General features: G+C 43.1%; 1 protein-coding gene across 3 annotated transcripts in view; it reads left to right on the top strand.

Moving 5' to 3' along the window:
- The window catches only part of atm (ATM serine/threonine kinase), a 190,193-nt gene that overhangs the window by 98,215 nt on the left and 77,184 nt on the right, over positions 1-14,794 (top strand). For all 3 annotated transcript variants that reach the window (XR_005944414.1, XM_041198875.1, XM_041198876.1), the window contains 5 exons: positions 3,615-3,747; positions 5,182-5,277; positions 8,046-8,217; positions 10,938-11,088; positions 14,155-14,331. Coding sequence is in view for 2 of the 3 variants with exons in the window: in XM_041198875.1 (XP_041054809.1) it covers positions 3,615-3,747; positions 5,182-5,277; positions 8,046-8,217; positions 10,938-11,088; positions 14,155-14,331 (729 nt within the window). In the remaining variant the exon portion in view is untranslated. The remainder of the gene's footprint in view (positions 1-3,614; positions 3,748-5,181; positions 5,278-8,045; positions 8,218-10,937; positions 11,089-14,154; positions 14,332-14,794) is intronic.

The following is a 14,794-nucleotide window of genomic DNA, read 5'->3' as shown; positions in this document are numbered from 1 at the left end:
AGTAAGCAGGAAGGTCCGAAGCAACCTCACGCTGGCCCATGAGCTGCCTGTTGTCTCTGTGGGCTCCTCTCAGGGCATTCCGGATGAGGGCAGCAGCTCCTCTGCCCCTCTGCCAGTGACTGTGGCATCTGATGAGGCTGCAGTGACTGGGAAGAAGCCAGTTGTGGAGCTGGCCACTCCCTCCCAGGCGGGGCCATCAAAGCTCCACGAGCCAGAGGACACCGCCAAGGCCAATGAGGCCACAGGACAGCACAGTGAGCAGGCTGTCTCAAATGCCAGTGTCAGCGAGTGGAGTCATCGGTCTTCTCAAGATGCGCTTCCGATGCCTGGACTGCTCAGGGGGCGCACTCCAATACCTCCCAGATCGTGTGTCGCTGATAATGGTTGCATGCTGCGCTCTCCACAATCTGGCGCTGGAAAGGGGCGATTCAGTGGACGAGGAAGACGTAGACGCAGTTGCTCCAGGTGGACATGATGAGTCCAGCAGTGAGTCCGAGGATGAGCACACACAGGAGAACGCTGAGGGGGTAGACACTGACCCAGGCATACTCCAGGGAGGCAGGGATACCCGGGAGACTTTAATCCAAAGAACCTTCAGCTAGTCCACCACAGATGGACCTTCAACACACGCCAGGGCTGCAGACGTAGGACCCATAAGTGTAAATTTAAGACACCTTAGGCACACCACGGGTTTCTCACTGGTGCTTTTATGTTAGCCCATAGTAGTTTCTGGAAGATTTGGTATGATGTCCAGCACTTTTTTTTTTTGCTTTATGAAGTTACATATGTGTTCCCAATAAATTTTGATATGTTGCCATGCCTCAGGCTGATTCCTTATTTCTGCAAGTGGACGGGAACCCATGATGTTATGAGTGAGTTGTTTGACATTGAGCTGTATTGACAAGGGCCTTAGTTAATGTTGGTATCCAGGCAGATTTAGCACTCGGGTACCAAGTATGGAGCCTGCAGCCCTGGCGTGTGTTGAAGGTCCATCTGTGGTGGACTAGCTGAAGGTTCTTTGGATTAAAGTCTCCCGGGTATCCCTGCCTCCCTGGAGTATGCCTGGGTCAGTGTCTACCCCCTCAGCGTTCTCCTGTGTGTGCTCATCCTCGGACTCACTGCTGGACTCATCATGTCCACCTGGAGCAACTGCGTCTACGTCTTCCTCGTCCACTGAATCGCCCCTTTCCAGCGCCAGATTGTGGAGAGCGCAGCATGCAACCATTATCAGCGACACACGATCTGGGAGGTATTGGAGTGCGCCCCCTGAGCAGTCCAGGCATCGGAAGCGCATCTTGAGAAGACCGATGGCTCTCTCCACCACAGCCCTTATGGAGCATGGCTCCTATTGTACTGCTGCTCAGCCTCTGTTCTTGGGTGGTGGAGAGGCGTCATGAGCCACCTTTTGAGGGGATAGCCCTTGTCATCCAGCAGCCATCCATCCAGCCGGGCTGGAGCACTGAAGAGCCTCAAACTTGGGAGTATCTCAGGATGAAAGCCTCATGGGAGCTGCCTCAGTAACTTGCACAGTCTTGCAGAATCTGCGTCCTGTGGTCACACACTATCTGCACGTTCATGGAGTGGAAGCCCTTCCTGTTGACAAAGGCACCGGGCTCACCTGCTGGCTCCTTGATGGCCACATGTATGCAGTCTATTGCACCCTGGATGCAGGGGAAGCCAGCAATCGCTGCAAAGCCTCTGGTTTGCTCTGACTGGCTGCCCTCGCCCTAGCAGTAGTGGATGAAAGCCAATGCACGAATAGAGCGTCAGTCATCTGCTTGACACAAGTGTGGACAGCTGATTGGGAGAGTCCTCAGAAATCTCCCACCGATCCCTGGAAAGAGCCGGAGGCATAGAAGTTGAGGGCAGCTGTGACCTTTAGATCCACTGGCATGGGGTGCCCACCCACACAGTTTGCGGAGATCTCAGCGCCTTCCATTTGACAGACGGAGGTGACTGCCTCCCTTGAGAGATGGAGCCTTCTTCGTCACTGGACCCAGACATATTGAGGTAGCTGTTTCGCTGCCTGTATACCCTGGCAGCAGGCTAGTGGCATCTTCTGAGGCCCCTTCCACCTTGGACAACCTCTTGTGCCTGCGCCTCTCCTCCCAAAGGTGGCTCCCCTGGAAGCTGAATGTGGACTCCTGGCCTCCCACCTCCGTCCGCCGCGGCCCGCCCCCCCCAACCTTCTAGCCCTCCTTCCCTCCTCAGAAGAAGGTGCCTCCTGTGGAAAGCACAACTCCCATTCCCAGGCTAAGGGAAGGCTTCCTGAAAGCTGCAGGCAAGTATAAGTAACTTTCACACCTAAATACCTGAAAGATCACATTCGCGACCCCACTCATCCCTCTTATCCCACCCCGGATGAGGTTTATACAAATGTCTCCTGCCCATATGCCCATGGCATCTGTGCGACATCCTGAAGATCGCACAGGCTATGCAAAATTGAATTCAGTTGCTCCTTCAAGGGCCTTAACTGGCCCATTAATTAATGACGGGCATGCCTCCGAACTCATTGCACGCCTGCCTTCCGAAATATCGCAATGGCGTGCGGTGACGTCAGGATGCACGGCTGATGTCACCGCGCGCCATTTTATGCGTCGGCATGTCTGGCCCGCCCCCGCACGCCAATGGGAAAATTCTGCCCCAGGAGTTTCTGGTCCCACCCACTGCGGAACTGGAAATTCCCACCCAAAGCCAGTGGATCTTTGGCTGGTCCGTCAAATTTTCCACCCCACCTTTGACAATTCCCGCCACGGGCAGAACCGGAAAATCCTGGTGATGGGGAGCACAGTTTAGGATTAGGGGCCGATCATTTAGGACTGAGCTAAGAAATTTCTTCATTGAGGATTGTATATCTTTTGAATCCTGTATCCCTGAGGGTTTTGGTGTTATATCTTTTAATGTATCTTATAACATAAGGCTGAGATAGATAGATTTTTGGTCTCAAGGAACCAAGGGATATGGGAGCAGGCTGGAAAGTGGAGTTGAGGCAGAAGATCAGCCATTATCATCTTGAATGGCGGAACAGGCTCGAGGAGCCCTATGGCCTACCCTGCTTCTACTGCTTAGGAATGTAGGATTTAGGAGCAGGGGTAGGCCATTTGGCACTTTGAGCCTGTTCCACCATTCAATATGATAATACTTATACTCAATACCTATGTTCTTATCTAAGCAGGAAAATGACAAATGCAGTGAACTTTTGATATGACATTGAAACTTCAGCCCACATTATGTGTTCAAGTCCACAGTTAGAATCCATAGCTACCTAACTGAATGCTAACGCTTGGGGTAAAAAATACCGATAGGCTTTAGAGGGAAGGGAATATTGAAAGAGTTGAATTCCAATTTGTGAAAAAATGATTAGAGTGGGCTCTAATGAAAGGAGTTTTGAACACATGAAGATATGAAAAAAGGAAGACAACATTGGGCTTCAAACCTATAGTTCAGAAGGAAAAAGACCAAAGTTTAGAGGAACAATGGCTACATGGCAAAAAAGGTTCATGGAAATAGAAAAGAGCAGGTGGTATAGCAGCAGAGTCAGGCTAAAGTTAGTTTAGATAAAAAAGTTATGATAATTGCAGCTTTACCTTTACACTATTATTTTTCTGTTTCAGGAAATCAATCACTTTCTTTCAGTCAGCTCCTGTGATTCATTACCATTAACTAGGCTTGTGGGATTAAATGATCTGAAACAACAACTGGAACTGCACAAAGCAGATGTTAAAAATCTGTTGAAAGAGTATCAAGGTAGTTTTTATAAACTCTTGTTGTATGGCAGCCCTGACAATGACATAGCAAATATTGTTGACCAATTTGCAGTAACTTCCGGTTTAAAACAGGTTGTAAAGTCAAGCTTTTGACTAAATCTTCACTGTATGTATGTTTCACAGTATCAGCAATTTGAACCTGCATGCAGCACTGTAGCGTACAGAACAGCAATGGGCTGAGACGGCTGACACGGACATTAAGCCTGTTTCTAATTTATAATGAATATTTACTCCAAATAAAGTGCAGTGAAACTAATTGAAATGTTGGGAGGAGTTTTAAATGCACTTTCAAGCCCGCCATGGGTCGGCAGATTAAATTGTTAAAAATGGAACTGCGGTCCCAGCCTGCTGCAAACGTGTGCTTAACAGTGGCAGGGTGGGGGATGGCAGAATGACCTGCTCTCGAGTCAGTTGGTAATTATAATATATTAATGAGACTTTGTGCCTCCAATTTTGTCAAGAAATTTGAATTGCACATAACCAACATGAGCATGGGGAAACCCAGCAGATATTAGGAGTTGAGAACTTCCAGATCCAAAAGGTAAGTGATTTTCCAGCACTGCTTGCAAGCCAGAAGAAGCAGGACTGCCTCCACTTGGGGGACCAAAGTAATCATAAGAGCATACCTGTAGTGAGCTACCGACCTTCCCCCACAGTCAGCCACTTTCCCATTCTGATCGACCTCTCCCTTTGCTGCGATATAATCTAACCCCTTGCATCAACCACCCCCCATCTCCCAACGATCTCCCCCCCACCCCCATTTCTTCCCTGGCTGCCACCTAGTACAGTAGACATTGCCTTCCGGCAGCGACCATCTTGGCGCTATTAGAGTGAAGTAAAAAAAATTCTACTGAGATCTTGCTGTTAAATTTGCCAGGATCTTCGCATTTCCAGAATTTCTGCTGGCAGGCCACCTCCCGTTTCTATCCTACCTTCTGTAAATATCAGGGCCAGTGTTGCTGTTCATAATTTAATTTTGTGATGTCAGAAACATGAGCCTATTCCTTAATGCAATATTTCAGGGAACTTTCATGATATATGTATTTGTGAGTTTCAACCCAATTGTTGTTTGCTTTTGTTATGTAGCTTTTTTTCCAATCAGTAACTTTTGGCATGGTCTTTGCTTTTACAATTTCCCCATGATACTTTCTAGAATAATGCCCCGCTTGATGAAGAAAAACTAATGACTACATGATCAGTTTTGCAGAAAACTAGGTTTCCACTGTTCTAATAGCAGTGAATATATGACTGTTTCCAATACATTGTGAAATTTATTATTATGTAATGTGTACAAATTATCTATTTCATGAGGTTCAGTGTTAGGGATTGTAGTTCATGCGACAGTAAAACTTAAGTTATTAGACATGTTGCTAGAATTGATTGATTAAGCATTTTTTTGAAATCTCTTCATCAGATGATCCAAAGTCCAGTGTTCTGGTGAAACTAGTTGTAAATCTTTTGCAGTTGTGCAAATCTGCAACAAATTACCCTACTGGAAAAGACATTCTCGGTAAGTATTTAATCAGTTCTGATTCAATAGATTCTCTATGATAAACCTTGATCTTGAACTGAGACAGTTAATGGAGAATTATGCGTATGTGCTGTTGAAAAGGTCGGTAAGTATTCCCCTCCTGTCTGATTAAATTGAATTACCCATTGATTAACTTTTCTTTCGTACTAAATAAGGGCAAACAGAGACAGGCTTAAATAGGTAGATAGCAACTTTAGGACAGGAGTTGGATCGTCTCACAGAGTAACGAACACAGGGAATGGACTTCTAGACTGAAAGTAAAACTGAACCTAAAATGTTTTTAAGAACCAACTGGATGTGTGAACAGTATGGTGAAGTTAGGGTCTTTCTGGATGAATGACTGAGGGGAAGAGTGGCCTTTCATCGTTAATTATCTTGCGTTATCAGTATCCTGAAGGTGACTCATATAGGTGAATGGTGTCCCTATTTGAAGCAGTCCATGTCCAAATGCAGCAAGACCTGGACAGTATGCAGGATTGGGCTGGCAAGTGGCAAGTAACATCTGTGCCACACAAGTGCCAGGCAATGACCATCTCCAACAAGAGAGAATCCAACCATTGCCCCAGGCATTCAATGGTATTACCATCACTGAATCCCCCACTATCAACTTCCTGGGGGTTACCATTGACCAGAAACTGAACTGGACTAGCCACATAAATACTGTGGCTACAAGAGCAGTCAGAGGCTGGGAATCGTGTAGCAAGTAAGTTGCCTCCTGATTCCCCAAAGCCTGTTTGCCGTCTACAAAGCCCAAGTCAGAAGTGTGATGGAATGCTCTTCATTTGCCTGAATGAGTGCAGCTCCAACAGCACTCAAGAAACTTGACACCATCCAGGGCAAAACAGCCCAATTGATTGGCACCCCATCCACAAACATTCAAAACATTCACTCCCTCCACCACTGACACAAAGTGGCAGCAGAGTGTACCATCTACAAGATGTACTGCAAGAATTCACCAAGCCTATTTAAATAGCACTTTCCAAACCTACTGCCACTACCACCTAGTAAGACAAGAGCAGCAGACGCATGGGAACACCATCGCCTTGAAGTTCTCCTCCAAGCCACGCACCATCCTGACTTGGAAATATATCGCCGTTCCTTCACTGTCACTGGGTCAAAATCCTGGAACTCCCTCCCTTACAGCACTCTGGGTGTACTTACATCACTTGGACTGCAGCGGTTCCAGAAAGCAGCTCACCACCATCTTCTCAAGGGCAATTAACGATGGGCAATACAGTGGCTGCAAGAACAGGTCAGAGACTTGGAATTCTGCGGAGAGTAACTCACCTCCTGACTCCCCAAAGCCTGTCCATAATCTACCAGGCACAAGTCAGAGTGTGATGCAATACACTCCACTTGCCTGGATGAGTGCAGCTCCAACAACACTCCAGAGGTTTGACACCATCCAAGACAAAGCATCCCGCCTGATTGGCACCCTTCCACCACCTTCAGCATCCACCCCCTTCACCATTGACACACAGTGGCATCACTGTGCACCATCTATAAGTTACACTACAACTCACCAAAGCTCCTTCACCTAGTAGGACAAGGGGAACAGATGCATGGGAACACCACCACCTGCAAGTTCCCCTTCAAGTCACGTACCTTCCTGACTTGGAACTATATTGCCATTCCTTCATTGTTGCTGGGTCAAAATCCTGGAACTCCCTCCCTAACAGCACTGTGAGTGTACCTACACCGCATAGGCTGCAGCAGTTCCAGAAGGCAGCTCACCACCACCTTCTCATGGGCAATTAGGATTGGGTAATAAAAATGATGGCCAAGCCGGCTACGTCCCATGAAATTTTTTTAAAACTTTAGAGAAGATGTGGAAGCTTTATAGAGGATGCAGAGAAGTTTTACGAAAATAGTTCCAGGGTTGAGAGACTTTGAGTTACGTTGGTAGATTGGAGAAGCTGTGGCTCTTAGAAAAGAGAAGATCAAGAGGTGGTTTGACACAGATGTTAAAAATCATGAGAGATCTAAACAAAGTAGGTAGAGAGAAACTGCTCTCATTGATGGAAAGGTCAAGACCAGAGGGCACAAATTTAAAGTGGCATAAGAGCCGAAGGCGACATGATGAAAAACATTTTTATGCAGCAAGTGGTTATGATCTGGAATTAGTGCCTGAAAGGATAGGGGAAGCAGATTTAATTATGGCTTTCGGATAAGCATCTGAAGGGAAAATATTTTGCAGGGCTGCGGGGAAAGGGCAGGAGTGTGGGATTAGCTAAATTACTCTTGCAGAGAGGCAGTACCTTCTGTGCTGTACTATGCTGTGCTATGATTTACCTGAAATGAATTCTAGTCATCTCAATCCATTCCCCAGTGTTCACTGCACAAAGCTGAGGATAATTCACTCTGAACCATCTCACTCAGCCATGGCTGCTGTGTGAAATGCAAGTAGCACACTGATGCAGGAGAGGGTATGCCTTTGAAGTGGTAGTTGACATGTAGCTGAGACACCAACTTTATCCTACAATTAATTTATATCTTACTCCAGAAGCATTCGGTACTCACATTGAGTGCAACACTGAAAAGGCACTGTTTAAGATCCATTCCGGTTATAGCTATGAATTACCAAATCAGGCTCATGTAGTACAGTGTCCACTTTTGTGGTTATATATTCAGTACAAAGGCTTGTAAAGCAGTTTATTGGTAGTTTTGGATCGTTTAGTTTGTAATAATTACCATATATGACAGAATTAAATGTCGCTTCCTCATTTATGTTTGTTTTATGATTTCAGAAGCTGCGGGGAATTGTTTAGGAGAAATGGGTCCAATTGACTTTTCCACCATTACTTTACAACGCAAAAAGGATGAATTTCATTGCAAGGCTACAGAACTGTTTAAAGAAAATAAATTTAAATTAGTTTTCATTCTCCTAAGTGTAATTAATAATGCTCTTATTGACCAATGGTGAGTTTATATAGATTTTGAAATGAAGCTAAAAACAAATACTTTGTAGATCTCTAGCTTATTTGCTTTGTAGCCTGCATCTTATTCAAACAGTTTACCAAATTAACTTGTATTTCCTTTTAATGAATATTCCCTTATTGTGAATTGTTGTGTTTATTGTACAGTATATTACTGATTTTTATCCCATTTTATAGCAATGAACAATATGTAAATGGAAAATTTGAGATGTGGACAGTTGCATCATATTAGAACCATGCTCATAAATGCTTTTGTTAGGTTTGCTTGCATGTGTTGCTGCTTGTGTAGTATTATATGTTCACATCTTTGTAATATATACTAAGAATATTAGTCTTCAAAGTTATGCTCTTTAGTTTTCACTTCATGAATTTGCAGTAATTATGCTGTAACTGCTAACCCTTTGATGCAAATATTGGTCTAGAAATTCAGCTGCATAGAATCATAGAACGGTTACAGCACACCAGCACAAAAGGAGACCATTCAGTCTGTCATGTCCATATTGTGTCTCTTCAATGGCAGCTCAACCATGTCTCACTCCTCTCCCTTTTCCGGTAGACCTGCAAATATTTTTCTGTTTAGATAATTATCCAGTTCTCTTTTGAAGGCCACGACTGAATCTGCCTTCACCATACTCGATGAGGCAAAGCATTCCAGCTCCTAACCACTCACTGTGTAAAAATGGTTTTCCTCATGTTGCCTTTGCTTCTTTTGCCAATCACCTTAAGTTGTTGCCCTCTGGTTCACAACCCTTCCACCAATGGGAACAGTTTCTCCCTATCTACTCTGTCCAGACCCCTCATGGTTTTGAAATACCTCTATTAAATCTCCTCTTAATTTTCTCTTTTCCAAGGAGAATAGCCCCAGCTTCTCCAATCTGTCCACGTAACTGAAGTTGTCTGTGTCTGTACCCAGGATCCCATATGCTTTATTAACCACTTTCTCAACCTACTGTCCCACCTTCAATGATTTGTGCACATATACTCCCAGGTCCCTCTGCTCCTGCACCCTCTTTAGAATTGCACCCTTCATTTTATATTGTCATTCCTAGTTCATTCTACCAAAATGAATAATTTCACATTTCTCTGCATTAAATTTCATCTGCTACTTGTCCGCCCATTTCAATCAATTGCTAGCCGCGTAACCACCCCCAGAGCGCCCACTCACTTAACCTGATGGCCTCTGCAACACCAGCAGTGACCAGATCTTCAATCCCATTCTGCAGTTTGCTGGCTCAGTAGAAATGAGGCCCAGGCCCAATAACTGCACTTCCAAGCCCCTTTACCCTGGCACTGGGATCAATACTCTTTGTGCCTAGAAAGGCATCCCTTAACTTCTAGGCATTATCACAACAGTGATAATGAGTTCACCACCCATATTTGGAAAAATGGATAGATCACTGTTTTGAATGCTGTAGTTGCTTCTTTGGGATTCAGATTCTCAAACATCAATCTCATGGAGGATTTTTTTTAACTCCAGTTTTATATCCCACCTTATATTACTCTCCATTAACTTTAATAAAGAGGCAAATTGGGTGGGGTGTAAAATTAACATTACATCCAGTCCCATCAGTTTCCCGATGAGCAGTTTAGATTAAAATTGACTTTGTGGTTTCATCTCGGAATTAAGAACTTATTGTTTTGGTTCGCACCAAGCTATTTGCCGCGGTTTAGAAATGTAGTCAGGAGCCTAACTGTAAAATGTTCTTATTCTCAAGATGTGGGGTGATACTGTCTAGGCTATATTTATTTATTGTCTGTCCCTAATTGTTCTGATTAAGTGGTGTTGGACCTCCTGTTGAAATAAAAGTGGAAACTTTAATCGCATGCAGCTTTCTTTAGGTTCAGGTGATATCAGGAGCCTGTGTCTGTCCAGGAGACTGGGCTGGGTGAGCCGTTCTTTTGTTTGAAGTAAAAAATGTGTCACAGAAAAGCATTCAGCCTGCTGATTTCACTCACTGTATCCAGTTCACCTTGTCAATCACCATTTCCCAAAAACTATCCAGCAAGATAAATATAAAAACAACCAAAGATTGGTGGCCTGACAACATCTTATTTTGGTATGTGATACAGTGTGCCACAGCAGAAGAGTTAGCACAGTTGTGATTCAGTTTGGAATCTCAACCTTGCTATTTGAGAAGGTACAGAATGGATTCTAGTCACTTTTAGTCATCTTTTTCCCCTTCCTCCCAAATAGAATTAGATGATTTGTCAATCTTTAGTGGTCTTAAGCACCAAGCTCAAAAGTGACATTAACTCGCGAACCTAGAACAGTAGATTGGAACCCCGATGTGCTGCACCATCAAATTATAAAAAGCAAATTCAAGTTTGTTTTCTGCATTCGATGAACAACTCATCTTAATTGTGTTGTCGTATGGAAATTCAGGGCAATGGCCAGAATCCTCCTCTCAGGTTGGGAGATTTGGAGGGGCAGTCAATCAGGTATCACCTGAGAAGCAGCTCAGAGTGAGTCACATGATGTGATTTCAAACAGTTTACAGTCAAACCTAAAGAATGCTATTGGTCACTTTACAGGAACCTCTTAGTATATGAGGGGGTATGGAGTGGAAGAGAACTGAAAAAAATCAAATAAGTGTAGAGAGAAGGAATCTAAGTGCTCAAAAGGTTGATTGCTTAAATTTCATTATGTTTAAAGAATTACCAATTGGTTTTACAGTAATTGTCCTTTCTATTCTTTTCTGCAAGTATCGAAGTTCGCTTTGCAGCTGCCACTTGTGCGAAGAACATTCTTGCAACACGGTCAGGTCACCAGTTCTTGGAACTGAGTAAAAATGACCCCAGTGGTCCTGACCCTATGCTAATGTATTTACAGCCATTCCGAACAGCTAGAAGAAAGGTAACCATCCTTCAACTTTGTGAACTTTGTCATTCTTATGTACAAGTTGAATGATAGTTTTATTACTGTGCTTTGTCTTACCTGAAGCTACATCATTTTGATGCACATATGATAACCAGCAACTAACAGATTAAAAACAGGAATAAGAAGTGTTAACTGAAGTTCAGTTGACAATGGCCTTGTACCGTCCTACAGACCAGGAAAGCTCCAGATTCAGTCAGTGGACTGTAACAATGGCTGATGAGTGCTTTGAGTCAACCAGTGCTCTTCCCATTCCTGTGCTGAGGAGGGAAGTCAGCCACATTCCTGATTGTTATGTGATGGCCCCTCTGGGGACATCATAGAAATTTAAACATAGTCAGAGGTCATTTCAGGACTTTACTACTTTATCTAAGCTTCCTACTTTAATATAATTTCCTTGCTCTTTTACATATCCTTAAATGCTTCAAGTTTTTAATCTATCTCTATCTAAAATTATCTGATTGATTTGGTTTCAATAGCTAGTTGTAATGTTTTCCATATTTTAATAACACTTCATTTAAAAAAAATGGCTGACCTTCCTTTTTGCTACTAATCCTAAATTGATGTTTTCTCTCATCATTTTGCTAAGTGGAAATGGTCTCCTACTGGTTATCTTTTAAATCCTTCCATAATTTTGAACATTTCTGGTCTCCACTTCCTTAACCCTTCCTGCTCCTAATTTTTCATCATAACTTTATCCTCAATCCTTTAGCATTATTCTGGTGATTCTATGTTTTACATTTTCTCCAGTTGCAATATCCTTTTTATAATGGGGTAAACAAGGATGCACACAGCACTCCAGTGTTGTAAGCACTGTGTAATAATCCCCATAGAGATCAATAACCTCAAAAGAAATTAATTCCCAAACGATCCCAATGGAAGGAACTGATGGACAAGATTTCACTATTTAAAATTTTTACTGTAATAGTCAAACCCAAAATCAGCATAAAATTAAGCATATATTAACAGGCAAATGATATTTCAATAGGAATAATGAATTTCGCTTTAAATAGCCAATGCAACAAGACAATGCGCACAAAAGTCCCAGCATCACTCCCATGCACTACATGCAGTCTCAGTCCTTTAAACTCTGCCTCTTGTATGTAGGGTCTCTTACTTTTCTCATTCACTGGATTTGGTCCTTGAGTCACTTGCACTGTCAGCTTTATTCCATCTGAGTTCATTGGATACAATTAACACCAATAGGGTGTTCCACCTTAGCTAGGTTTGCAAAAGTTTCGATGGCACAGGTTCCCAGAAATTCTTTTATCTGAACCCTTTAACGAACTCCGTTAAACGGCATGGTCAATTCTGGCAAAACTGAAGCAGTATCAGTGGAATTCTCCAATTTATGATTCCTGCTTTAACCCTGTCTTCAGCTTTCTACCCTTTTTAATGATATTACACAACTCATTGTAAAAGAGCCTTATCTCTTCTCCCCCTGCTAAAGAACTGAATACACCAAGAGTTCTGTGTGTTCTCTGCAGCAGACCAAGCTGAAGCATGATACTGCAAATTATTTCCGATTTGTCTTTTTTCATGACGTAGCTTTCATTTCCAGAGCAACTTCAAATCACCAGGTCACTTCTCAAAAATGATCTCACAGCCAGGAAACCGAATTATTCTCCCTTTCCAGAATTCTCTTAGTTTCACTTTATCCAAGTGATGCCACAAAAATACAGGCTTTTTGCAAAGTTCATTACAACTATATTATACTGATTCATCCTCTAGCTTTTGTATCCATGGCCCTAATATATGTGACCTATTTCTACAACCTATTTATAATCCTATTTGTTGCTTTGTCTTTTTTCCACCTATAGTCCTAGTCTATATATGTATCTCTACCTCCAGTCCACTGAAAAGTTTACTATTTACGGTGTATTTTTATTCCTTGTTCTCTTCCCTAAACCTGTTGCTTCACATTTGGCTTTGTTGAGCTGCATTTGCCACACATCTATTCACACCCTGGGCTGTATTTAGTGGCTGCAGCAGCCAATCGGTGCCAGCGGTTTTGGGACTGCAGGAAGCCCGGGACAAAGACCAATCATGGAGGCCCTGGAACCCAGCTAAGTGGAGCGGCCTCATCAGGACCAGTACAAGTGGGAGCGAAGGGGGGTTGATGTGGGGGGGGGAGGTGTCTTCCTGCGGGGGGAAGCCTTTGCTATTGGTGGAGCCCTCTGATGCCCAAACAGGAGAGCCCCCACCCTGAGCAGGGCCACCACATGGTGTGGACCATCGTGCCTTTTTTTTTAATATTCTTTCGTAGGATGTGGGCATTTCTTGCCCATCCCTAATTGCAATTAAACTGAGTGACTTGCTAGACCATTTCAGAGAGCAGTTAAGAGTCAGCCATATTGCTGTGAGTCTGGAGTCACATTTAGACCAGACTAAGTAAGGATGATGGATTTTCTTCCCTAAAGAGCATTGGTGAGCCAGATGGATTTCTACTGATAGCTGTCATGGTCACCATTACAGAGCCTAGCTTTATATTCCAGATTTATTAATTGAATTTAAATTCCACCAGCTACTGTGTAGAGATTTGAACTTCACATCCCAGGGCTTTGGCCTGGGCCTTTGGATTACTACTACGCTACCATCTCCCATTGAGGGATGAGGGAAAGCTACAAGTGTCATGAGACAATAGCCCAAAACAACAAATTCCACCTTTTCGCAAAATATGTTCAGTCTCAAGGTTTTTTATTCTTATTCAACCACTCCCTCAAATTCTTAATCAATTATGCCTTAAATTTTCCAACTCTCTGCCTCCCTGGATAGTCTGCTCTATATTTTCATCATCCTTTGCATAAAATGGTTGAATCTAAACTGTCCTTCCTCTGAACTTCTGCCTGTGTTCCTTACTTCTGAAATATGTAGCAGTTTTTAACACTATCTGTTTACTTGACCTTTTCTGCATTGTCCTGTGCCTGGGCGTACTCGATGTAATATAGAAATTCACAGACAATTGAGTAAGGTAACATGCAAGGTACTTTTGAACCATTGGTTTTAAAACTAAACTGTTTTGAATCTGTGATTTCCTGGTTTCAGGTTCATGAGTCACAAGTAGACAATAGTTCAAGTCCTTCTGAAAATCTTGACGATGGCTGTTTGTGGATACCTCAGTGTGGAAACCATGACACATGGCTGAAAACTCTGACCTGTGCATTGCTGGACAGTGGAGGTGTGAGAAGTGAAGTTCTGCAGTTAATAAAGCCAATGTGTGAGGTAATTTGGAATCCATTTAAGCTACAGAATGATGCAGATTATTTGTTGTTATGCCTTTGCATGAAAATCTAATTTGCATATATTAGTGAAACAAGGTAATGAAGAATAGAACACCCAGAACTATATTTATCTGTGACTAACTTCTGGGTAGAAATTAAATCAGTGACAAGCCATATTTATATAGTGCCTTTAATGTAATAAAGGTTAAAAGCAAAATTATACACCAAGCCACATAGGGTGATATTAGGGCAGATTGCCAAAAGCTTGGTCAAAGAGGTGGGTTTTAAGGAGCGTCTTAAAGGAGGAAAGAGAGGCGGAGAGGTTTAGGGAGAAAATTTCCAAGCTTAAGGACTAGGCAGCCATTGTTCACATTCAGTTATTTCATAGATGCTCAGTGACATTGCTCCTATTTTATAGGAATTCGTTATAGTTACAGAGAAGCCAAGAAATGGCAACCTACTTT

This window comes from Carcharodon carcharias, chromosome 11, assembly GCF_017639515.1.
Source record: "Carcharodon carcharias isolate sCarCar2 chromosome 11, sCarCar2.pri, whole genome shotgun sequence".
Lineage (NCBI taxonomy): Eukaryota > Metazoa > Chordata > Chondrichthyes > Lamniformes > Lamnidae > Carcharodon > Carcharodon carcharias.
This window is presented reverse-complemented; position numbering and strand designations above follow the sequence as displayed.